This window comes from Conger conger, chromosome 14, assembly GCF_963514075.1.
Source record: "Conger conger chromosome 14, fConCon1.1, whole genome shotgun sequence".
Classification (NCBI taxonomy): domain Eukaryota; kingdom Metazoa; phylum Chordata; class Actinopteri; order Anguilliformes; family Congridae; genus Conger; species Conger conger.
Genome location: NC_083773.1, coordinates 37,769,881 through 37,796,878, shown reverse-complemented (window position 1 = coordinate 37,796,878; position 26,998 = coordinate 37,769,881). Strand labels below are relative to the sequence as shown.

Sequence of the window (26,998 nt, the reverse complement as noted above, 5' to 3'; positions counted from 1 at the left end):
CAGTAGTCCTCCATGGCTTTCTTGATGCCCGGCCAGTAGAATCGGGCCAGGATCTGTTCCTGCATCTTCTCGCGTCCCAGGTGCGCCCCCAACAGTTGGGTGTGGGCCAGATACAGTACTTTGGAGGTGTAGGTCTGGGGGTACGAGGAGCTGATCTACTTCCTCATCTTTAATCTCACAGGTGCGATATAGAAAGCCATTCTGCACTTTAAAATAAGGTAAGGCCGGCCTACTCACCATGCCTTGTGGGACGCCCTCAATGTAGGCCACTGTAGGCCTGGGCGAGGAGGGGGTCTTGCAGCTGGGGAGAGGCAAAATCCGTCGGGGCCCTTTCTGACCCTGGTCGAAATTCAGAAAATTCCCGAGTGCTACCGCTTTCAGTCACCAGGGGTTCGCCCTGGCGCACGGATGCTGCGGCACGGATGCTGCAGTGGGTAGCACTGCCGCCTCACAGCCTCATTCGAATCCCGGTCGGCCGGGGCCTCTCTGTGTGGAGTTTGCATGTTCTCTCCGTGTCTGCGTGGGTTTCCTCTGGGTACTCCAGTTTCCTCCCACAGTCCAAAGACATGCAGGAGAGGCTGATTGGAGAGTCTACATTGCCCATAGGTATGAGTGTGTGAGTGAATGGTGTGTGTGCTCAGCGATGGACTGGCGACCTGTCCAGGGTGTATTCCTGCCTTTCACCCAATGTATGCTGGGATAGGCTCCAGCGACCCTGCGACCCTGTTCAGGATAAGCGGGTGAGGATAAAGAATGAATTAATTAATGATTTCCACTTTGTTTGATGGCCGGGTGCGCACACGTCTCAAACTGCAAAATAGAGAAGTTGGGATGGGTCTGGACTGGTGACTAATTGGTAGTGACTTGTCAACTATTAAATTAATTTAACTATTACATTAGTAATGTAAAATATTATTTTCATATCGAACCCTTTCTTCTTAATCTCAGTGACAGTATGAGCATCAGGTGACACTATCAACAGCATTAGTTTTTTGGGGGTCCCTTAATTCCACTCATAACACGGTGTGGTGGCCCGCTCAGGTGGCCCTCCTGGCCGCAGGCGAAGCACCGCCTTGTCTCCCTCCATCGGGGCCCCTCTGCCCGGACGTCATCCTCCCGTCTTGGTCTGGATCGAGGCTCAGGTCATCCTTTTTTTTTTTTTTTTTTTTTTTGTGTTCCCGGTATCTTGGGCAAGCAGTATGATTGATCTGGGTGCCGTGTGTTTTGGGGCCAGTTTGATCTGTAACAGGGGAGTATTGGTACCCTTGTATTCTTCCAGAGGTGTCAGTTGCTTATTTCATACTTTATTTAGGCATATGGGGATGGGATATGAGATGGGGGTGGTGGGGGTGGAGTAGCGAGTTTTCGTCTTCGTCTTCTTCCATGAGTAGGCTGTTACTGCTCTCCTCCCCCACGCCGCAGATTGAGGGGGGCCGGAGGGGGGGGGGGGGGGGGGGAGTGGCATAGGAGAGGGGAAGGGTGGGGGACACAAGTGATGGGGAGAGACACAAAACATAACAAGACATACGTTCAAGACAGTACAAAGACAACTACAACACTAAAGACTTGGCTGTAACAAGAGAAGAGGTTAGCATCAAGATTAACCAAAAATGAATTAAAGTGGTATGTATGTGCACGCATGTAAGTGGGCGTGAACAGGTTTGTCACTTCCTGTGGAACGTTGGTGGACGTGAGGGGCGCGACAGGGCGCGGCAGGCCCCGCCATCCAGTGGCCCCCAAGCATCGGGCCCCCCGCGCACACCCCGGCCGGGTCCCGGGGCCCCAGCCGCCGCCGGCCCTGCGGGGTCGGGCATGTGGCCGTCTGGGGGCGGGGGCCAGGGGCGGGCCGGGGCAGCCGGGCGACAGAGAGCTAGTCTGCCCCATCCCTCCCCCCGGAGCCCTAGTGACATATGGTGACTACATTACATTACATTAATGGCACTTGGCAGACGCTCTTATCCAGAGCGACGTACCGTTGATTAAACCAAGCAGGAGTCAATCCTCCTCTGGAGCAATGCAGGGTTAGGGGCCTTGCTCAAGGGCCCAATGGCCCAATGGCTGTGCGGATCCCACTGTGGCCACACCGGGGATCGAACCGTCGATCCCGCGGGTCCGTCATCTACCCTAACCACTACGCTACAGGCCGTCCCCTCAGTCAGTGAAACTGAGTGATTGTTGCATCAGCATTAGAATGCCCAGACCATTCTAATCATGCGTTTCTGATCATACACCTTAATGTTAATGTTTTCTTGGTTAAGTGGAGTCATTTTTTATTTGTTGACATCGTCAGAACACCTGTAGACCTCTACAAACACATCAACGGCGGTGAGAACGGCAGACCCAGAAAAATGTCCGTCAAAAAAAAAAAAAAAAAAAAAAATGTCTCGACTGAAGTCATCGTGGGTTCCGGTGATTTCAGAGTGCGGGCACCGCAGTGTGCCCGCGTGACTAGTGTGTGTTGTTACATTTGTGGGGCGCAACAAGGCAGGGTCCGGCAAACAGGACGAAGCTGCCCCGAACCTATCCCCCCTCCTCACCGTCCCCCCAAAACCCTAGTGACATGTGAACGGGAAGGGAGGAGCGGCCAGGGCGGCCCGGGGCGGGAGGAGAACACCGGCCATGCGCAGCCCCACACCCATCCGCCCATCCGCCCCCCCACACACCCCTCACCACCCCCCGCACCCCCACCACCACGGGACCCAGGGCGCCCCCCCTCAGGCACTGCAGCGAGCATCGCCCCGCCCCGCCCAGGGGCCGGACCCGACAAGCGCAGCCCCACCGCAAGCGGGCAGCCATGCCCCCAGGAGCCAACACGGGCACCATTGCCGGCCACAAGGGCGAGACGGGCCCCAAGAAAGTGTCATTTAAACATTCCAGCTCCATGCACTGCACGGAAAGAGATCTACCCGGAAATTTGTGACAAACAATCTAAAGCAACTAACTGTGTGCTTAATTCTGCTGAGAAAATCTACTTTTGTAATGCGTAGCAGCAGTTTTAGTGGAATTACTGGAATATACAATTGCCAACCTGCATGGAAATGATACAATGCATACTTGTCTGACTAGTGAGAAGAAAAAGAACTACATTAAAAAAACAAAAAAAAAAACAATGCACCAATCATTTAAAAAATATTACAACATAAGATTTTCTGGGGCAGTGTGGCCAACTGCAGTATCTTTTCACACGGCCCCAAATCCCTGGTGGTCTCGCTCCTGGTAAGTCCAGTATTGGTGTTTGGTGTACATTGTCTGCTGGTTTATGTTGTGGTTTTAAGTGTGTGTAATGTGTGTACTCCTGTTGGGTGTCAGTTGTGTGCATTATTGGAGATAGGTGCATTCAGTGTGTTTTGGTGTTAGGCGTATGGTATGTGTGTTTTATTGGTGATAGGCATGTGTAGCATTAGTTTGTGTGTATAACTGGTGTTGGTGTGTGTAGCATGTGTTGGTTTGTGTGGCGGGTGCTGGTGTGTGTAGCATGTGTTGGTGTGTGTAGTATGTAGGGTGCGTTAGTGATGCATGCATCTATGCATGGTGTTAGGTGTACATTGTCTACTGGTTTGTGTGCATTATTGGAGATAGGTGCATGTATTGTGTTTTGGTGTTAGGTGCATGCTGTGTGTGTTTTATTGCTGATAAGCATGTGTAGCATGTGTTTGTGTGTGTGCTGTATGTTGATGTGTGTGCTTTGTGTTGGTGTGTGTGGCGTGTGCTGGTGTGTGTAGCATATGCTGGTGTGTGTCGTGTGCTGGTGTGTTTGGCATGCGCTGGTTTGTGTAGCATATGCTGGTGTGCGTAGCGTGTGCTGGTGTGTGTAGCATGTGTTGGTGTGTGCTGGTGTATGCATGTATAAAATGCTTTTTCTTTAACAAGGCTTGGGCTTTTGCCACAACTTGCTTCCTGTGTACTGCAGAATCGGATGATGGATGGATCACACTAGTTTCACAGACCGGACCATTAGGTGCTGTCATTCATGACACTATGACTAACAGAAGCATACAGACGTTTGTCTGACGACAACAGGCATCTACTTGCAGTTGTGGAACTAAAGGCTTAGTATCTACCAAACCCTATCCATTGGAAATGTAGTAATACCAGTTTTCCCAAGAAATGCATTTACTAATAGTAGGTCCATTGTTCTGGCTTCCTGCCAAATCCTGAGAAATAGTCTTCTTGCCCTGAACATAGATTGCGTCAGGTGTTTCGCATTGATGAGTTTTGGGACCAGCTGTTAGTCCAATGCATTTGTTTTCAAAGGCTCACTTACAAAAAATAAAACATTTTATAAAGTTTTTTTGGTATATTGGCTGTGTCACAAAATTGTGAACTGACAGTAGAAAATTGCATGAAAATCACACAAATGGAAACAGCTCAGCTAATGCCAGTCATTGAACAAACAATATAGTGTAGGGTTCAGATGCTCTTCAGCATACCACTGTTGTAATGTGTGGTTATTTGTGTTACTCTCACCTTCCTGTAAGGCTTTGACCAGTCTGGTCCTTCTCCTCTGACCTCTCTCATTAACAAGGCATTTCTGCCTACAGAACTGCTGCTCACTGGATGTGTTTTGCCCCATTCTCTGCAAACTCTAGAGACTGTTGTGCATGAAAATGCGAGATCTCGAACCACCCTGTCTTGCACCAACAATCATTCCACATTTTCTCCCCATTCTGATGATTGATGTGAGCATTAACTGAAGCTCCTGATCTGCATGATTTTATGTGCTACACTGCTGCCATACAACTGACTGATTAGATAATTGCATGAATAAGTAGGTATACAGGAGTTCCTAATAAAGTGATCAGTGAGTGTAGTGTGTAGTCTGATTTTGGATGCAGACCAAGATAACAGAACAGATAACAGAAACTGGCTTGGGCAGCTATGTGCTACACAAACAAAACAATTCCCCAACACCATATGATTCACCACAGAAGGCAAACCACTTCATATCTAGGATCCTTGAAAGGTTAAACTATGAAACTATGAAAAACAACCAAACTGCACACTGGGGATGAAAGTGAATGTTCTCAGAGACACACCCAGTGAGGTACCAAATAATAAGTGCACAAAATGTTTACGTCAGCCCTGATAAAATACATTTTATCTTTGTCCTTAGCAGACTCTAATACAGTAAACATGGTTGGAGCCTAAAGGTACAATTTTAACGGTCAAGACAGGAATTGCAGCAACAAACACCCTCAAACCACCACAGTGTTTATTCCTCCCCCTTCTCTGTGAACACACTGACATTTAAAAACGCCACCATTGGCTGTGCAATTAGAACCAATTTTCAACCAATGAGCTTTAATTATTGTACAGCTATGGTACAGAGTGTTGGTCTGTCAACTGTATATTTTGTACAGGCAGAGGGTAAGTCAACATGTCAGGGAGCCTTTTTCAATAATAGGAAGGGATTGGGATTGGGAGGGGATTTGTGTCTTGACACAAACATCTTACCTATTGTACCTTTAACTAGAGAATTTAGAGGCCTGTATGTTAAGTTGTCATGCATCATTTGTAAGCTGTGTAAAATGCATGCATGTTTGACAGTTGCCCTAGGCTTCCACTGTTAAATATATCAAAGTCAATTGCCCAGAAACAGTGCAGAGACAGAATCAGGAAACGATACAACCAGTTGAACTTACATTGAAGCCTATAGGGCTATAGCGACCAACCCTAAAAAGGGCAGGGTTGCACACCTGGTATGAACATCCAGCATTCACCATCCTTACCTAGTCCCTGAGACATCCCACAGAGAAGACAGGCTTTACAGAGAAAACACTGACTCTGTTACTGCTGCCCTAACATGACTTCTGGTGAGTGAACAGCTATATCCAGTTTACAGATAAAGTACTGTAGGAAAGAACTGAGTTTCTAAAAAGCCTTTTCAAAAGCCTTCAGAAATGCATGATTACCATTATAATGCTACTGCAATTATGAATAACTATAATGAGCATTATTATAGTCATTAAGCCTGCATTGCTCCAGGGGAGGATTGTCTCCTGCTTAGTCTAATCAACTGTATGTCAGTCTGGATAAGAGCGTCCGCCAAATGTAACAGTAGTAGGGATTTTGTACCAAATGTGACATTTCAACCTATACTGTAAACACCAGGTGTTCAGCATCACAATAAATCACCCCTTTAGTCTAACTATTCGGTTTGGTCCCTTGATGAATTAGTTTGATAAACTAGTGAGAAAAGTTGAGGAGCTGGGCAGCTGAAAAACCGGACCGCTGTAGAGCGGTACCACGGACGGAGACAATAGCCGGAAACAGGGGTATCGTTTTCACCGGCGTTTTTTTAAATTAATTTTTTTACCTTTTGCTCTTCAGCCAGGTTACTTTCGATATCTTTTCTTAGCTGTCTCGTTCTCTCTCGGCGTGCATGTTTTTCACAACTTCCCCACTTTAAGGAGTGTGAGCCAATTCGCCAATGCAGCTCAGGTGTGCGTGTGTGTGCGCCCACATGTAGGCAATGCTATTCGTGTCTCTAGCCCGCCAGTGGCCAAAAAGGCTGCATAAATTACTGTATATAGGCTACTGGTATAATATCGATAGGCTGTATAATGTCGACACTGGTAATTATATTGTGTGCAAAAATAGTGTTATCAATCACAGATAACGTCTTTCTACCCAAATTAGCTTTGTTGAGGAGGGTGAATTCAGCAATGATTCACAGCCATCATCGTTCCATTATTACCAAAGATGTCAGGTTACAGAATACATTTGCGTGCGACCGTACATCAAACCCGGAAGATGAACGCAAAAATACCAATAATGCTAGGGACCGTGGTGAAAGTGCGCAATGACAAAAATCGAAAAAATTCTTTTTAAACGAACAGTTCAAAAACTTAAATCAGTAAAACACCTGTTCCATCAGCAGGTAGCGCATGTACATTCCGCGGAGCAACTGAATAGTTATGATATCACGGATAATATTTCACTAAATCATATTGTCGTTTCATTTTCTGAAATAAAAGACAACATGACTGAATTACTGCTAAAAAAAAAACCCCAAATGATATGAGAACTCGAAAGGTATTGAAAGAGGAATGTATGTACAGTAACACTAATGCCTACTGCAAGCGACAGTGAGACAGAAGCAGGAAATTGTATGTTTGTCAAGTGTACAGTATAGGTTTTTGAAAAAATAATGTCTTTAAACATTACCTTATGCATTACCATAACTATTACTCAGGTTATCATAAGCAATATATTAATATAACTAGTAATATAACCATTACTGATTTGAATTGTACTGTGTGTTTTAGAGTGATCTGTGGCTCTAAATAGAAGTTGCACTGTGTATTTTAGCTCTCTCAAAAGTGGATCTCCACTGTGAGAAGAACAATGAGGCCCACAGGACGAACAAAATCTCTACAAAGCGGCTGATCGTGAGGCGAGGGCAGAGCTTCCAGCTCACTCTCCACTCCAGCAGTGGCCAAAGCCTCAATGCGAACAACTTGGAACTCACCGTCCAAACAGGTGCGCAATCACTCTGCTCTTTAGTGATGAGCAAGCTAGAAATTACACTTGGTAGCGTGGTAGCATTATTTTATGTTATTCACCAAGATAAGACAAAAGTTGCCAATGTTGTGTGAGCTGCAGTGGCACAAGGCTAAGATCTGCAGTCCGATGCAGTCGCTCACTGAGGACGGGGTTCACATCTCGGTCCTGCCAAAGCCGAGCAGCAGCATAATTGGCCTGCCGCTCCGAGGGTGGGGGGAGGGACTCGGCAGGGAGGATCACTGCATACAACAGTGCCCCAATCGCCTCGGAATCATGGTCACGGGATGAGGCGATGCAGCTTGGAGAAGACGTGTCGTTCTCCGGATCATTAGATCTCCCCAGCCCACCTACGAGGTTATAGGCAATTAACATGGGTAATTGGAATAGATACGGTACAATTGGCAACCAAATTGGGAGACAAATGGGGGAAAAATCTTAAACAAATTGATAAACAAATGTTGCTGATGTTCTACATCCATTTCCAGGACCTGAGCCCTCTGAGGATTTAGGGACGAAGTCTGTGTTTCGTGTCGCCAAGAAATGTCTGTCAAAGAAGCCCTGGCTTGCTAAGGTCGAAGAGACTCCCCCTACATCAGTTACCCTGACCATCATTAGCCATGACTTTGCCAGCATTGGGAAGTACACCCTCTCTGTGAAGACACACCCTGATATGACCGAGGGAGTCAGCGCTGGGACCTTTGTCCTCCTCTTTAACCCTTGGTGTAAAAGTGAGTGCGCCGTCTCCGTAGAAGGAACTTTCCAGAAACACATAAGTAAGGGAGAAACACCTCAACTTATTTTCCAAATGGCTGTACACACAAGTGCTGGTTCACTCCTAAATGAGACTATAGAGAACCACTTTTCACCAAAGATACTTGAGCATTCTGCAGCTGTCACTCAATCCAAAAAATTTTTTTTTACATAAGTCACATAATATCTAACAGATTCTCCATCGAAATAGGTGTGAAGGAGTTCAGTAGATTAGTGCATTGGAAAGGTGCCTCAATAAAATCTACAGGGCGATACATCTTAGATCAATTATGGTCAATTGTTTCAACAAAGAAACTCACAGTCAGAGATGAGGCAAGAGTACCAGTAGGTGGAACGTTTACAAGGCGATCAATGGTACTAAATAGAAAGTTGTGACTCTTTGCAGTGATTAAATCAGAGGAGTATTTTGACCTCACATTTTTAACGCATTTAACACATTTTAAAAAGTCCTTTAATTGAAGGTAGTGAACTTCATGATTCAGTGATTAGCAAAATGTCAAGGTTACAGCTTTTTTACTAGGTTTTGCTTGGCAAAGATCTGACATGTTGTAAGCTGAAACAAAATGATCAGATGTAGCTGACATAGTCTTGCACATTATATTAATTAGATCCCTAAAAAACAGCTCAAGCTAGGTTTTGAAACAGCTGGTTGACCAGTTCAGAACAGCTCTTAGCTTGTCATGGTTTAGCTGGCTGACCCATTTAGACCAGCTCCCTGCTTGACATGGTTTGACCAGCTGAAGCTATGTTTTGTGCTATGGTTGTGCACATGTTCAACTCTTACAGGACATAAGTGCAACATCAAACAATATTTTTCCGAAAAACATGGAGGTATAAGTAAACGAAGAGCCACATGAGAACCAAACAAACACAAAAGCTAGGCCAGCTTTATGACCAGTTTGGCCATGCTGGTTGACCAGCTCATAGCCAGCTAGACCAGCTCATTATCAGCTTGACCAGCTCAATTTTCAAGCTGGTCAAACTGGTATAGCTGGAGTTTATAGCAGGGATTGTCAGGATTTACAGCACAGTAACTCCTTTATTTGGGTCAATTCTGTCCCATTTGTAGGACACCGGCCTTATAAAATACGTTATGCATGACTGGTAAAGCCATGAAGCTACAATAAAGCAAGCCATGGAGAGCTAGGACCTGCTGCAGCCTTGACTCAGTGAGCACAAGGGACTAGATATTACAACATGCTAACCCGAGTCAACGAGGGTGGAGATCAGCCGTTTCAAATCCGCTTTTAGCTTCTCCGTGCTACTAAGGCAAATGTTGTTAGATCCAACATGTACAAAGCTGTGCAGTGTGTGCAGTGTGTATGAGAGCTTATTAATGCCATTCTGTGTGTATTCTCAGAGGACTGGGTGCACCTGGCCAATGAAGAGGAGAAGCAGGAGTATGTCATGAATGAACAGGGCTTGCTTTACAGAGGGACATGTGGCTATATTACTACTTTGGCTTGGGATTTTGGACAGGTACATGGAGCCTGAATACATAAAGACTTCCTGAATTAAGATCTCATGCGTTGATGAAAGGTCTTTCTCTGACTCCCCCCTATGCAAGCTTGGCTGCAGTCTCCAATGTGAAAAGAAGTAAAAACAGGGGAACTGAACTGTCTACACTTGACTTGCCAGTGGGAATAGTGCATGAATGCAGCTGCAGTTGCAAACTGGAAATTCCAAATTAGGGTGGGAATTAGACCAGCCCCACAGTGGGAATGAAATTATAGTTATTGGAAGATAGATCATTGCATTTATATAACATTTTTCTAGACACTCAAAGTGCTTTGCAGTGATAAGGGGGAAACTCACCTCCACCAACGTGTAACACCTACCTAGGTGATGCACGGCTGCAATTTTGCACCAGAATGCTTATCACCCACCAGGTGAGGAGACTTTTGCCAATTAAATCAGGGGATGATCAGGTGGTAGACTGAAAGAATTAGCTAGGACACCGGGGACTCTTTGTGAAGAGTCTTTAATGACCACAGTGAGTGCTTGGGTTTAAAACATACCTCGGTTTAACGTCTCATCCAAAAGATGGCGTCTCCTACTGCACGGTGTCCACATCACTGCACTGGGGCATTGGGGATCATTTGGGCTTTGGGAAGATCGTCTCTGACTGGCCCAGCAACACCACTTCCAGCGGCAACTTAGTTTTCCCAGGAGGTCTCCCATCCAAGTATTAACCAAGTCCACACCAGCTTAGCTTCAGCCATTCAGCAGAAGCAGGGTGCATGATAGTATGGCTGCTACTGATATACAGTGCAGTCTGTAAATATTTGGACAGTGATACATTTTTTGTATATCATGTTATAGATTTACATAACGGTCTGTAACGTCTTTTAGAAGCCATTTAATATTTGTCTCTTGTACCTTATGGTGAGAGGTCTTTCCCATGCTTTCAGTTTGAAGAGGACATCCTTGACATTTGCTTGGAACTGATGGACCTCAACCCCAAATGTAAAAAGAACACAGCCGAGGACTTCTCTGCACGATGCAACCCCATCTATGTCAGCAGGGTGGTCAGCGCTATGGTATGACCATCTCTACACCCTCACACACAACCCTACACACACACACACACACACACTCCCAAACACGCACCACCCCTCACAGACAATCATATATCCCTGAACCCTGACACACACCTCCCTACACACGAACATACCCCCTACACCCTAATACACACACACCATACTACACTTTAACACACACCGCCTTCATACACATACTACACCCTGTATACACCACCCTACACATGCCTCCAAATGTCTTATACTACTCAAACCTCTGTCGACAGGGGCATTGTAATATTGCAACACTCCTCTCTGTGGAAATGTAGTGCTTTAATATGGGGTGAAGATAGTCATGAAATTGGAGGTGAAGTGGGTGTCAAATGTCACACTTCCATGTACCACCTCTCTGAGAACCTGACTAATGAGTCAAGGCTGTTTTATACTGCAGGGTACAGGTAAAAATGGGTCTGTGTAGCAGTTGTGCGGAATGTAAGAAGGTTGCAAAACACGTCCGCACAGATGCCACATGTCTCAAGAATTGAAAAGCAGTAGTTCGTAGTTGCTCGCATACAATGCACAGCTGACGATTAGTTGACTGGTGATGTAAAATGTCACTCGGTCTGAATGTGAAACAAACCCGTTTGCGTCTCTCCGTCAGATTAACTGTAACGATGACAGGGGCGTGCTACAGGGCAATTGGGGCAGGACCTACGTTGGTGGAGTGGCTCCATCGCACTGGAACGGCAGTGTGGACATCCTGAGGAAGTGGAAGAAGTACGACTCCCACCCCGTCAAATTTGGCCAGTGCTGGGTGTTTGCTGGGGTCATGTGCACAGGTAAGGCGTGCTGTCAAAGTGATGTCATTCCCCCTTTCATTCAGGTACAGTAGGTAATTCCGGACTTCTAACGGTCAAGAGAGGAAATGCAGCAAGAAACACCCTCAAACCACAACACTGTTTATCCCTCCCTCTTCTATGTGAACGCGCTGCCGTTGGCTCTGGCAATTAGAACCAATTTTCAACCAATGAGCATGAAATATTGTACAGCAATGCTATGGAATTGCTTTGGTACCGAGTGTCGGTCTGTCAACTGTATATTTTGAAACCCGAATTTTAGAACTATAAACACAGGCAGAGGGCAAGTCAGCATGTCAGTGAGCCTTTTTCAGTGATAGGATGTAACACGGTCCTATACCTCTGGATCTTATGACTGTGGATATGAGCGTAAAACTTGGTGAGAGAATTCACAAGATATAAAATCACAAGCAAACAAGATTAAACTATGATCTGTTTTCTGACTCTTTTGTCTTAGTCCTGAGGTGCTTGGGAATTCCCTGTCGTGTGGTCACAAATTTTGAGTCTGCTCACGACACCCATGGAAATCTAATAATTGATGAATACTACTCTGACTATGGTGTCAGACCCAAGACGAGCAATGACTCTATATGGTGAGTACCGGCATTTCCTGCCAGATTACTCAATCACAAATTCTTTATTAGGGTTGCTAGATCCTGTCACTATTCAACTGACAAACTGGCTGGGCTTGTTTTGTATACACAAGTTTGAATGAATTATTTGGCCTTGGCTGTGAAGAACAACTCTCATTTCCAAGATGATACACTTATTATACGTCAAAAGCTCTCCAACTGTAGGTCTAAGGAAAATTCAATTCTAACTTGTCCGCTATCTGTTACACCCTGATGCAAGTTGAGACTCATAAATTACTTTTTAGCCTCCTGGTAAACACCCATCCAATGTAATATATTTAAAATCTGTATATATTATATGTTGGCTGGTATAAATGGTGCTTTAGATAAACAAGGATTGATTGATTGATTGATTGATTGAACCATTTCTGTCCTGTATGGACACAGGAACTACCATGTGTGGATAGAAGCCTGGATGAGACGCCCTGATCTCCCTGAACAACCACTTTATGACGGCTGGCAGGTTCTGGACCCCACCCCCCAGGAGCTGAGTGATGGTACGGTCCTTTTTTTCCCCATCCTGCTCAGCCTTGAAATCAGTTGGCTACATTCACAGTTTTGGCTCTCAACATGCTGCATCCACAGAGCTCTCTTTCATCTGGAGATCCAGCTATGGGGAGCGACACCCGTCATGACCCGTCCGCTATCTGCTACACGGCTCGTTCTAAGCCCACCGCTTCCCTTGACTTATCTGAGTAGCTAGCCCCGCGTGTGGTGCTCTCATTGCGGCAAGCAACAGCCACCTCTTTATGTCGTGTGCTTGGGTTTAAAACATGCCCAGGAGGCCATCGACACTCCTGAGGGCTGTGAAGCTGTCCCTCTTATTAGGCGGGGTGGGCTTTTCAATAACTTTTCCATGAATGCTCTGTGACTTCAGTCATATTTTCTGTGACAAAAACCCAGCCTTACTTCTTTCTAATCAATTGGCAGGCAAAGACATTATCTTTCATGTCATGTCATGTCAGGGAAATGAAATGATGAAGTTTTAGTTATTGATCTCCACTTCATTAACAAAAACACCACTCGGTAACTAGGCTACCACATCAGTTTTAGTAAAGGCAAAAAACTCCCCTTTCAAGATCATTTAAATGACCAAATCTGCCTATTGCATATCTTTTCCATGAATATTCTCAGACTGTTTAAGGTGATTCAAGCCATACTACTCAGTAGACAGGGTATCAGTGTCAGCCAATACTGTTGCAGTAGGTACTTAACTAACACACTGCCAGACCCCGTAAGTACTCAGCTATGCTAATGCATCACCAGAGCTGGTACTAGTTAAATACCAGACCACTAGGTACTTGGCGATGCTAGCACCTTACCAGACCAGTAATTACCACTTACCAACCTTCTGTGGGAGAAAACATGCTTGAAGCAGGCAACAGATTAAAGTCCCTCTCTCTCTGTACCCCAGGGGTACACTGCTGTGGGCCAGCTCCAGTGAAGGCTGTACATGATGGACACACAGACCTGAAGTACGACCTGCCTTTCGTCTTTACTGAGGTCAATGCGGACCAGGTCACCTGGCTACTCATGGCCAATGGGTCAAAGAAGAGGATCATATGGGACACAGCATCAGTGGGTCAGAACATCAGCACTAAATCAGTGGGCAGTGACAAACGCTTAAACATCACCGCAAACTACAAGTATGCAGAAGGTAAGCCTGTGGAAATTGGACTCCTTCCTCACTGCAGATGTTCTGTCACTCTGCATGAAAATGATCAGCCAGCCAAATATCAGTATTTTTCCTTTAGAAGGATTCACCTCTCATTTCTGATCGGACTAATTTGAAGTTCTAAAAGAACATGAAACGTTATTGCGTGCAGGTAGTAGCTGGATGACATTACATAGCACACTGACAGGCAAGCAGCCTGACTGTCAAAAGTGGTAAGCATTCAATTTGTGAAAAAGTGTTCGATACAGTAAAGCGAGGGCAGCCAAAATGAGAACAGCTACGTCGGTGTACATAAGCAGAAAACGTACAGCTAAATTGGTAGCTATTTTAGCAACCTAGTTTATTAGGCTAGTCATAAACATCAACAAAGTGAGTTCACTGGGCTAGCCAGTTAGCTCTAACTATACGGAAAATGAGTGTTAATGCCAGCAAGATAACTAGCTAGCTAGCCTGATATGCTGATATGGGATATTTATCATTACACATGTGAGAACATACAGTCTCACAAGCAAACTGTAACTTAATATGCAAATACCATGTTGATGGCAGAGAGTTGATGTCTCCTTAAGATTTGACAGAAGAAATGAGTTTCAGACAGCAGAATTATTGTTGAAATGGAAAAGAATCATGCTAACTGTATTTATAAATAATGCTAGCTATAAAAAACAAAACTTTTGGTTGACAACACCCAAGAATTGATCATCAATGAATGGCAAAATAACTTTACGACTTTTTGCCAGTAGACGGCATCCATGTATAAGAAATGGGAAGGAAGGGCTTGCAGACTTTTTCGTCAATCTATTGTCTGCGAGCATACCCAGTACCAATATGGGTCTGTAGTGGTAGATATACTACCAGCGTGGGTGTGTAACCATAGAGGTACCAGAGTCTGTAGCCAAAGAAACACAATAATGCATCTCAGTGCTAATGCACGTGTGTCCATGGCACTCACAGGTACAAAGGAGGAAAGGGAGGTCTTTGAAGAAGCGGTGAGGAGAACAGATAAACTGAGCAAGCCGGAGCCTGCCCCTCCCCCTCCCCCTCCCCCTGCCTCTGCCCCTACCCCTACCCCTGCCCCTGCCCCTCCCAAAATCTCAGTCAAGATCGAAGAGAAGAGCAAGCCAATGAACGGCAAGGACATGGAGCTGGTGATCCGACTGCAGAACCCCACGGCGCGAAATCTGTTACTCCATGCCAACGCCCAGGTCATGCTCTACAACGGCAAGCTGGAATCCAACATCTGGAGTGAAGAAATACCAGTAAAGTTACTGGCCAACAAAGGTGAAATATTTACTCTCTTCTGCTGTATTGAATGTGGTTGCCTTTTGCACACACACAATTTCATAGCATTTCAGCTACCTTACACACACTCATGCTACTGCTGCAATTCTATAACATTACACACACATAGAAACATACCATTTCAGTAACACGCATTCTGGTAAATGGAAAATGGTTGGCATTTATATCGTGCCTTAATCCAAAGCACTATACAATTTTTTATTTATTTATTTATTTAAATTAATTAATTAAAGCACTGTACAATTCATGCTTCTTATTCACCTATTCATACACACACAAGAAACCAACGGCTATTGGCTGCCATGCAAGACACTAACCAGGAGGGGTTAGGTGTCTGGCTCAGGGACACTTCGACACACCCAGGGTGGGAATCGAACCACCAACCCTGCGACTGCTTTACTGCCTGAGCCAATGTCGCCCATTATGCTAGCATATAATTTCAGTGACTTTACACTTTCATGTGAGTGTAAAATTTCAGTAACACACATCCAAACATATCCATGTAGAATTTCAGTAACTTTGCACAAGTGCTGCACAAGATATTGAATCGCGGTTTAGGCGCAACAGGAATAACTGTCGCCTATATTTTTTTTTTCCTTTATCCTTTAATTACACTTGATGCAGTAGTAGACAACCAAGAATTATCAGAGGCCATATTAAAAACACTTCTGGGGAAAACCACTGATACATACACTCAGTGAGCGCTTTATTTGGTTTATATTAGACTTTTTTTTTTTGTTGTTACTGGTCTTCTGCTGCTGTAGCCCATCCACTTAAGAGGTTTGACACGCGTGTGTTCAGAGATGCTCTTTTGCGCACCACTGCTGTAATGTGTGGTTATTTGTATTACTGTCACCTTCTTGTCAGCTTTGACCAGTCTGGCCATTCCCCTCTGACCTCTCTCATGAACAAGGTATTTTTGCCCACAAAAATTCTGCTCACTGGATTCTTTTGGTTTTTCACACCATTCTCTGCAAACTCTAGAGAACCACCCTGTCTGGCACCAACAATCATTCCTCGGTCATATGGTGTGAAAAACAGCTGAACCTCCTGAACATATCTGCATGCTTTTAGGCCTTTAGTTGCTGCCACATGATTGGCTAATGAAAAGGGTTTGATATATTCGGCAGATGTGTGTGGTAGTTGGCACTGACCACTGATGAGGCTTCCAGGTCAAGGGCCAGTAGGGACAGACAGGATAAAAATAAGGAAAGAACACCTATACACGGAAGTTCTTCGTATTACGCTTAAAAAACTGTGTAGCCTTATTTACATATACTCTCATACTAGTCTAGCATTTATGTGACCTTACATACACTAACATACCTGCATTGGATTTCAGGCTTGCTGTTTAGCAGTTACATCACAAACATGATTAAAAGGCCCCAAATATTTTGTTTCTTTGGCAGAGCTGGCAGTCCCTGTCAAGATTCCCTTCTCCAAATATGGGAGTCACTTACAGGGAAACAACAGCATCAAAGTGACAGCATTAGTCAATGACAAGGAGAACACTGAGGAGGTCTACATGGCAGAGAGGAACATTGTGCCTGAAAATCCTCCCATCAGCATTGCTGTGAGTCCTGCACACTCTCTGTCTGACACTTCATCCTGGGCTATTCAGCTACGAGGAACATGCATCACTGTACTAGATCAGCACTAACTAGAATAATGTTTACACGTTTATTTCTTAAAAGAAAAATGCAAATGTTATATTTGACAACAATTTCTCTTTTATATACTACTGCATATTATATTTGAAACAATTAAGTTTAATTTTGGTTATTTTGGTTAGATATCTAATATGGGAACCACACATTTTTTTGCAGGTAGGGCATGTGTAATCTGTTCTTGGTGGAGCAGCCATGGGCGTGATTCACCTCTTGTGCCTCATTTGCGGGGCCTTAGTCCTATCTTATTCATAATGTTTTACCCCTTCAGGGCAAAGCTGTACCCAGCCAGATCGGTCTAAGGCAGCATGTTCCAAGTTTGAAAATGAAAGTCTTGAGCTGGTTCTTGTACCTGTACTTTTCCGTCTGCCCCACCCTGGCATCGAGGGGTGTGTCCCAATACTCAAAAAATGCATCCTCCTTTCCTTTCCCCCACAAGTGTCCTCCCCCCATACCTCCGAATAGGAGTGAGGGAAAGGACCTTTTCAAGTACCTAAATTGAACCAAATTGCTTTTCATTTATCAGTGTACCTTAGCTCCATGAACGTAAATAAAACAGAATAAACAGAATAAACTGCGAGAAAATGGCAATAAAGGTAACATTTTGTGTCCTTATCTTTGTTGTACAGGTAGCAGTTGAAATTGTACTTTCCTCTAGGGTCTTTCAGCGCACTTATCCCTGGTTATGGGAATGCACTTTGCACTTTGTTGTACATCACTCTGGATAAGAGCGTCTGCCAAATGCCAATAATGTGACATAGTTACCCGAAAGCAACCAAACAAAGCCTAGTTGCACCGTTTCCCCGGTGACCTGGGGCCTCATTTATAAAACTGTGCTTAGGATTCACGTCAAAAGGTTGCGTAAGCATGAAACCTATTCTGATTTATAAAACAGTGCATACACACGTCCCACGCCAGTTTTCCTTTATAAATCACAATCAACTCTAAATGTGGCGCAACTTTGCCAGCTTCATGTCCCGCCCACATTTGCCTATAAAGGCAGTGAAACACCCCTAATGAATATGCATTTCACGAAGACGACAAGGCCAAGAAAAGCGATTTCAGCCATTTGATTGCCTCTGAAAAGCTACAGGTGTGGGAATTATCCTGATTGATTGTAAATGACGAACAGTTCTGCAATAATGTTAATAAAGTTCTGATGATAATAATAATAATAATAATAATAATAATAATAATATTGATAATAATACACGTTATTTGTCTAGCACCATTGAAAACACAGTAAAAAAATTAAGAGATAAAACGAACAAAAATGTATAACAATAAACACATTATAAAACATAATATATGAATATGATAACAATATGTGAAACTATGCTCGTATCTGCCCGACTGACGCATTGTAAACGGCATCAGTGCAGCGCAATTTGTCCGACTGTTCACCATATTATTTATGAGAATACATTTAATAACATGAAGTATTGTTTAACAATTCGTCTACATATTTGAGGGATTATTTTACAACAACATCTCCGTTTATATTTATCATCCTAAATCATATTTTTTGGGCACTCCAGGGAGCATCAATCAAACAGCTGTTTATTTCATTACATTACATTACATTACATTGCATGGCATTTAGCAGATGCTCTTATCCAGAGCGACGTACAACAAAGTGCAAATTAAACACAAGAACAAGTGCAAAGAGGACCTGAGAGGACAGTATAGTTCCGAGTCCTAGTGTAAACATGCAGAAAATCAGAACCCTTTAAGAGTACAATCAACAACAATCAATTTCGATTTATTTTACACAGTGGTATCTGTTGTATATCATTTTCGACTTCTCTCGTCGCCAAATGTTGTGTTGCACTTAGGAAGGGAGAGAACCCGTATAGCGAGATTCAACAACACAACACTTTAATAAGTATAACAGGGACGAAGCACGTCCTTACAGCAGCCATACCCAGCCACAACTCCTGGCAAATCTTTATACCTTTTTACATCCTGTTTCACTTCCCGTTTTCCTGGTCTTACGTCACGAGCATTAAAGGCACAGCTTCTCATTTCTCCAGTTAATGTGCGTACGCATGGGTCAGAGTTTCCGTGGAGGACCGCACATTTTCCCGTCAAGTTCGTTTTTTATAAATGCCAAAGTTTGCTTAGAAAGTGGCGTACGCATTCTTTTGTGCCTACGCAACGTTTATAAATGAGGCCCCAGGTCTTCAGTACGGTAGAATAAATGTGAACAGTGTGGCTGTAGGAAGCCTCTCTGATATTTGGGGGTATGAATATATTCACTCCACTGACCCAACTACTGAAGGTGGACCCATACCTAACCGTCATTTCTTTTTAATGCTTATTCATTACAGTAACCCAGAATTCTGTTCATAATCCAGGGTCTTCACTGACACACAGAGGGCTTCTTGTGTGAATCTTTTCAGGTCACTGGAGATCATGTGCAGTACCACCGCTTGGTGGTAGAGATCAAGTTTGATAACCCCTTGGACGTGGCTCTGACTAACTGCTCCATAACACTCACTGCCAGTGGATTATTCAGGCACACTGAAGAAGCCAAGTGAGTGTCACCTGCATAGTTTTTCATCTGACTGATATAAATGTTGGAATTGAAAATGTTATGACATTGGCAAGTTATACTGAAAATGAAAAACAGACTATTTTGTTGCCTTCTGTCAAGTTTGCGTCGTTGTGATTTAGCAGCGCTGGGCTCAATTCAGAATTGCATTGCGAGCTGCTGAGAAATTACAAATGAGTTCCATGTCTATGTAATGGCAGAGTTAAATGTAATGGCAAATGCAATTTATTTTTCATTCATCACTTTAGACGATGTATACTATTAATGGCAGATTGTTACAAAGTTTATATGTCAATTTATCACTGATAAAATCAGTTCAAGAAGCACGGTATGTTGCTAATTATGAATTATAAAAAAATCCTGAATTCCATTTTGAGTCATATCCTGCTGCCTTGATCTGCATTACAGTCCCAGATTACTGCCTTTGATTAATAATTCAGTGTAAATTCAAAATATACTGTAGTAATCAGTGTGAAATATACCTGTATCAGTGTAAACTCTATTAAAACAGGTATTCATTTAGCACTAAAGGCTTTGTGGTATGTGCATTTCTCTGCAGGTTGGATTCTCTGCCCCCAGGGAAGCTAATTCGGGTCCAGCTGCCCATTACACCATACAGGCATGGAAGCAAGAAACTGGTGGCTGATTTCGACTGTGACCAGTTCCGGGACATAAAAACCAGCTGCAACATTGATATTAAACCATATGCCTGTAGAACACTGTAGCTGTGCTAAGGTAATAAAACATACCTTATGAAAACGCAAGAAACCACAGTGAAAACTGTTGAAATGAGAGCAAAGAATGCAAAGAATGAAACTCCCTTAGAAGAGAATAATTAATTAAATGTTTAGTATGTCTGTATATTAGAAAAGTATATTAGAAGTGAATATGAATTAAATGTTTAGTTTGTCTGTATATTTTCAATGATTACTGCTGCTTAGTTCGTCTTATGAAAGCAAAAGATACAGAGTGACGTGTATGGATGACGTGTGTGTCAGAGGGGGGCCATCCAGAACTTTATGAGGTCTGGTAGTTTGCCAAGAGCAGGTGCAGGGTGAAGTGAGGACAGGGGGAGTCCTGAACTTTGTTCTAGTTGGCAGGATGCCCTGAACTTTGTACAGAGTTGGCAGAGCATAAGGACCATTGGCAATTTGCCACAATGACGTTGTGGGAGGAGCGTTGGGAGGAGTTACGATAAGAACAGTGTGGGTGATTTGCCAGAATGAGGTTTGAGGAGGGGTTGTAGGTGGAGTAACTGTGTATAAAATGGGTGTAAAAATGACAGTCGGGGTTCAGTTCTGGAGAACTGATCCAGCTTTATGTGCTGCTGCTAATAGTCTGATTTTCCTGAAGAACTTGCTGCCATGGTGTCGTCTTTTCCCTCGCAAAGATGTTTTTTGACAAATTGATTTTTGACAAAGATTTGGACTCTGTCGTTTCCTAGACACGACATACCCCCAGTTTCTGACTTTACTAGATGACCTGACTTACTGAATATACTTCCTAATGTGTGTACGGAATTTATTAATTAGCCAATTTCCATTGTTCTGCCAATTGAACCCAACCTGAAAAATCACCTATAGTTCTCTTTGTTAATCCCTTTTATGAATTTAAAAGCCTCAATCACATTGCCTCCATCACAAGTCTCCTTTTCTTACTGTATACTGTGATTTACTGTACTCCCCACTACCGCACACACTCCAATACTGAGCCCCCACTACCACATACTCTAATACTGAGCCCCCACTACCACACACTCCCATACTGACCCCCACTACCACACACTCTAATACTGAGCCCCCACTACCACACACTCCCATACTGACCCCCACTACCACACACTCCCATACTGACCCCCACTACCACACACTCTAATACTGAGCCCCCACTACCACACACTCTCATACTGAACCCCCACTACCACACACTCCCACTGTACTTGAGAGTGGCTGACATAGACAAATGTAACAGAAATTGATTAAAAACAGGGTGTTCCCTGAAAATCTTCTTCAAAATATAAGCTGTTGGTGAAATTACCTTTAAGAATGTCAGCTGGCAGCTCCCAATCTGCCAGCATGTATGTAAAGCTCTTCCACTCAGCAAGGGCTTTGTCCTTATCCAAACTCGGCTTTTCGGAAAGCACTCCTATGTATCTGTCTCCTTAATCCAAAAAAATGAGAAGGGCAAGTTGGATCAAATACTGAAAAAGCCTTGGGCACACGGTAAGCCTATTGTTCAGGTTATTTTCTAGTGCTTAAGTGTAACCCGATGTTTCCAGGAGCTTGGATGTTTTAGGATCACCCTCATCGTGGAACTCCAGGTCACTGTACTCACCATCAGCACCTGTGTGCTCAGCCAGGCCACTGAAAAAAGTTCTTAATTTGAAATCCTTCAGTTTAGCCTTCGTAGAGTCAAAGGCAGGCTTGGGACATGTTTAGCAGGTGACATTTCTTTAAAACAGTTTACACAGATTATTCAGATAAGACAGGACTTAAAATTTGCAGTCCACATACCAACTTTGCATTGTTCATCCACTGGAGAAGGTCTCATGCAACCGCATCCATTTCTCTGAACTGCATTAGAGTCTGTAGCAGAGGCATCCGATTTTGACTTACCCTGGCCACAACTTTACCAGTTGGCAGCCAATGTGTCCTGCATGCCTTCCCGACCTTGTAGGACATAGTTTTGGTCATGATCTTGCCAATTTCTTCCCAAGACTTGCCAAATGTTGCTGAGTGCTTTGATACTTTCAGACTTGCCTTAATGTAACCTCAGTCATTTCTATGTACTTCACAAGGGGGTCTTTCCAGTCGCCTAAGTGAAGACAGGGTAATCGAGAAAACATTAACTAGGCAAATGGAATGACCTTGCTCCTTCAAACGTCAGTTCGAAGCCCCATCAAATGAAAAATCTAAGTGAAAGTTTGGGAGTTCCTAACTTCTACTTCTAGAAGGAATATTTAGCAGGTTGGAATGTCTTTAAAGATGTTGGACCTTGATCAATTTCCGATTCACAAGCATAGAAAAGAAAAAAGAGAGTTACTGAAACAAGCCATCTCAGTGCTAGCCTATGATTAGTACAGTGACTTCTTATCATAACTTATGTCACCTTCAGTCTGGCACCTACTCCTCCATTTCAACCCATCATCACACATACATCAGTAAGGATGGCCAGGACTTTCCAACTCCTTATGGAAGGATTCTGTGTGCATACAAGATACAGAATGTTCCTTGTTAGATTTTGTTTGAAACTGAAGAAGGCTGACCGATTGAAAGTGTTCTGCTAATTGATTATACCAGTTAGATAAATTATGAATTCTTCATAGCAGCCACCAAAGCCCAGTGTATTATGAAAATGAAATGTCTTTATCTGTGAGCCAGTTTTGTTTTTTCCCTTCTTTTAATTGTTACTAGTACTTGTATCTATGCTGTTGATGTCTTTGTGCCACAGACCTCAAGCCATCATTGCATGCAAAGGATATGCAACCAAGTACTAAACATGACAAATTTCATTTACATACCATTAATATGTCCCAAACATTATGGTATCTGAAAATGGGAGTGGGGGTATGTATAAGAAGTTATGTAATTTCTCCATGGTGAAACCAAAATGTATAAAAATACCCTTTAATAAAATCTGAAAATCAAAATGTTTTGCTAATTGTTTGATTATAAGTTAAACAGAGCCAAATCAAGAAAAAATATGTCTGTCCAAAACATTATGTGTGAGTACTGAGAGAATCTGCGTGTTCAGGATGGATTTACACAAACACACACATAAAACAATTGTATTATCTTTTCTAAGGGTTTTTTTTTCAGACGGGTTGTGAAGCAGCCCTTACAACAAAACAAAAGGCAACTATGGTTACCTTGGAGCTCCCAAACAGAACAGCTAACACTGCTCACACAACAGTATTCACAAGATGTTAAAAGAAGCAAGCTGCTAACATGAACGGGTATTTTAATTTGACCAAGTCAATGCCTTCTGCGAGAACATCGTCAAGATCACTATCACTTCACACGTCAACTATTAAACCATCAGGCTCACGCTCAAGACAGATCCGATTTAACATCAGGGTCAGCTTGCAGGATACAGGAGAGGCGTTCCTCATTCCAAAGTGTGGCTTCAGCATGAAGATTAGGGAACTGAAAAGTGTCCTTGAACTGGTTGCTGGAATACCTACAGATTTCCAAAGACTGTGCTACCTGGACAATGGTAGGTACTGAAGATATAGACAGTAAACATAGATGCAGCAAATGTCCTTTTTTTGTAATATTGCGCATATTTGTGTGCGTGCGTGTGCAATGCGTTTGTGTGTGTGTTTGCGTACGCATTTGTGCATGTTTGTGTCTGTGTGTGCATGTGTGTTTTTGTGTGTGCGTGCATTTAATTTCACCAGGTGTCTTGATGGATGAAACCTCATTCCGGTTTAATGGCATTATTCCTGGAAGCACACTCTCCATGACAATATGGCCCTACAATGGCTGGCCAGAGCTGGTCAAGGCTGCAGCCACAGGGAGCGTGAATACGGTAAAGCTCTGGAAGCTGTGGTGGTACACTGGGATAAATGTTTATTCATAAACTCAATGGATATGCAGTGAGAAGTTTGTGCCATGTGGTGTCAGCATTGAACCTTCTCTCCAGGACATAATAGAATTAGAGCAGTGTGACGGAAATAAAAGAATCTAGCGCAAGCTAGTGGTTAATTAAAAATATGCATCGATTTGAACTTCAAAATTAAAAATATTACAGGTATCAAGTCTATTTAGTCTAAACTGATTAATGTTAAGATCACAAACTGAAAACAGGTTTCTAATATCTGAAAGCTCTTTTCTGGGTGCAGGTTGTGGCCTTTATCTATTCTTCCTCACACAGCTGAAGAGTTCGGTGTTCAAGCTGCCACCCTTCCGTTCCTCTATGCCCAGAGCGACTGACAATTTGGCAGCATCCTGGCTCGTCCACCGCCTCTTCTCTGCCCTCTTCATTAGTGCTCACAGAGGACACCTGCCTGCTGTCCGTTTCCTGCTACAAAATGGTACCCTGTCCTACTATACACTTCCTGTTACATAGCAGTACACCTTCCTGCTGTTTGCTTCCCGTTATGGAACAGTAGATCTTCCGACGATACACTTCCTGTTACATAACGGTACACCTTCCTGCTGTCCGCTTCCTGTTACAAAATGATACCCCTTCCTACTATACGATTCCTGTTCCGGAACGGTAGACCCTCCTACTATACGCCTCCTTTCTGACATCCACTTCCTGTTACAAAACAGTGGAAGTTGTCAATGAGATTCTTGTCATTTTATTTCCATAGCAAATGAATGAAAAAGAGTGCACACACCACACAGTACCTCAACCTCGACCCTTATTGAAGTGGGGCCAGGTGTGAGGGCCAATTCCTGGCTTCAGGTTTGCAGGGAAGCCAGTTTGTAGGTTTCCTGCTTGGCCAACAGATGGAGCCAACATGCTGTCATCAGCTATCCACCACCCATCCTCACAACACACCCAGAATGAGCCGTGCTTCCTAGTGGTTACAGCTACGGCTTGGGTACGCAGTTGGTTTGCTGTTGTCCATTAATCAGTCCAACAGGTATGAGGAATACTGGCACCAAATTCAGAGCTCATGAAACGGCTTTAGTGTTTAGAGCGAATACGCAACACAGGGTGCACCCGGAGTATGGCAAGCCGTGATACGCATAATTACACGGTATGAACAAACAAATAAAACCATATGATCCATTTTTGTACTTGTGCCAATGGGCCACATTAAGCAATAATAACATTAAATGAATGCATTAAAAATATGCTGTTTTCCCATATGTTTGAACATAAAATATGATTATCCATATTGTTTATTATATGCAGCCTTTTTTTGTTGTTATTCTTAACATCAGCAGCATGACAGTGTTGACCAGGTGAGAGCGGATGCAGGCTGACGGTGATTTTGACTCTGTGTATGTTTGTGTGTGTTTGTCTGTCTGTGTGTGTGCATGTCTGTGCATGTGTGTGTCTGTACGTGTGTGTGTGTCTGTGCGTGTGTGTGCGTGTGTGTGTCTGTGTATGTGTGTGTGTGTGTGTCTGTGTGTCTGTGCGTGTGTGTGTGTCTGTGTGTGTGTGTGTCTGTGTGTGTGTGTCTGTGCGTGTGTGTGTGTCTGTGCGTGTGTGTGTATGTGTGTGTGTGTGTGTGTCTGTGTGTGTGTGTGTCTGTGTGTATGTGTGTGTGTGTGTCTGTGTGTGTGTGTCTGTGTGTATGTGTGTGTCTGTGCGTGTGTGTGTGTCTGTGTGTGTGTGTGTGTCTGTGCGTGTGTGTGCGTGTGTGTGTCTGTGCGTGTGTGTGTATGTGTGTGTGTGTGTGTCTGTGCGTGTGTGTGTGTCTGTGCGTGTGTGTGTGTCTGTGTGTGTGTGTGTGTCTGTGTGTGTCTGTGCGTGTGTGTGTGTGTGTGTCTGTCTGTGTGTGTGTGTGTGTCTGTCTGTGTGTGTGCGTGTGTCTGTGTGTGTGTGTGTCTGTGTGTGTGTGTGTGTCTGTGTGTGTGTGTCTGTGTGTGTGTGTGTCTGTGTGTGTCTGTGCGTGTGTGTGTGTCTGTGTGTGTGTGTGTGTGTGTGTCTGTCTGTGTGTGTGCGTGTGTCTGTGTGTGTGTGTGTCTGTGTCTGTGTGTGTGTGTGTGTGTGTCTGTGCGTGTGTGTGTGTGTCTGTGTGTGTGTGTGTGTCTGTGTGTGTGTGTGTGTCTGTGCGTGTGTGTGTGTCTGTGTGTGTGTGTGTCTGTGTGTGTCTGTGCGTGTGTGTGTGTCTGTGTGTGTGTGTGTGTGTGTGTCTGTCTGTGTGTGTGCGTGTGTCTGTGTGTGTGTGTGTCTGTGTGTGTGTGTGTCTGTGTGTGTGTGTGTGTGTGTGTGTGTGTCTGTGCGTGTGTGTGTGTGTCTGTGTGTGTGTGTGTGTGTCTGTGTGTGTGTGTGTGTCTGTGTGTGTGTGTCTGTGTGTCTGTGCGTGTGTGTGTGTCTGTGTGTGTGTGTGTGTCTGTGTGTGCGTGTGTGTGTGTCTGTGCGTGTGTGTGTGTGTGTGTCTGTGTGTGTGTGTGCGTGTGTGTGTGTCTGTGTGTGTGTGTCTGTGTGTGTGTGTGCGTGTGTCTGCCAGGTGCGGACGTTCACTCCCAGACCTCTCGGGGGCGAGCTGCGCTGCACGCGGCGGCGGCGCGGGGCCAGGCGGGCTGCATGCGGGAGCTGCTGGCCCAGGGCGCCGAGCTGCAGCTGCAGGACGGGGAGGGGCTGACGGCCGTGGGAGTGGCCAGGTGCCTGGGACAAGGCCGGAGCGTGGGCCAGCTCTTCCTGTGGGACTGGCAGCAGAGGGCCAAGGGGCTCCGGCCCATCCCCCCCCCGCAGGAGGGAGAACTGTTTCCCCATCAGCGTTTCGACTCCTGCCTGAAGACCTGGCTGTGTGGCCCTGAGGCTCAGCAGTACAGAGCTGACCTACAGGGCAGGGGCCGACCCAGGGGCCCGGCCAGGAAGGGACAGTTATAG

At 44.3% G+C, this 26,998-nt stretch overlaps 2 protein-coding genes across 3 annotated transcripts; both read left to right on the top strand.

Moving 5' to 3' along the window:
• Window positions 1–5,685: 5,685 nt before the first annotated feature.
• LOC133109657 (protein-glutamine gamma-glutamyltransferase 2-like) lies at window positions 5,686–23,132 on the top strand. Of its 2 annotated transcripts, XM_061219109.1 has the most exons (13): window positions 5,686–5,813; window positions 7,312–7,482; window positions 7,992–8,234; window positions 9,638–9,756; window positions 10,689–10,817; window positions 11,458–11,635; window positions 12,111–12,246; window positions 12,673–12,782; window positions 13,700–13,942; window positions 14,915–15,241; window positions 16,672–16,835; window positions 19,332–19,465; window positions 20,043–23,132. In XM_061219109.1, the coding sequence occupies exons 1-13, from the start codon at window positions 5,804–5,806 to the stop codon at window positions 20,206–20,208; spliced, it is 2,130 nt and encodes a 709-aa protein (XP_061075093.1). In that variant the 5' UTR covers window positions 5,686–5,803; the 3' UTR covers window positions 20,209–23,132. The 2 variants fall into 2 exon arrangements, with proteins under 2 accessions (XP_061075093.1, XP_061075094.1); XM_061219110.1 differs by lacking the exons at window positions 5,686–5,813; window positions 7,312–7,482 and adding an exon at window positions 7,581–7,880.
• A 281-nt stretch (window positions 23,133–23,413) lies between these two features.
• On the top strand, window positions 23,414–26,998 carry LOC133109466 (ankyrin repeat domain-containing protein 60-like). Its single transcript, XM_061218790.1, has 4 exons — window positions 23,414–23,698; window positions 23,883–24,013; window positions 24,359–24,518; window positions 26,616–26,998. The coding sequence occupies exons 1-4, from the start codon at window positions 23,431–23,433 to the stop codon at window positions 26,996–26,998; spliced, it is 942 nt and encodes a 313-aa protein (XP_061074774.1). The 5' UTR covers window positions 23,414–23,430.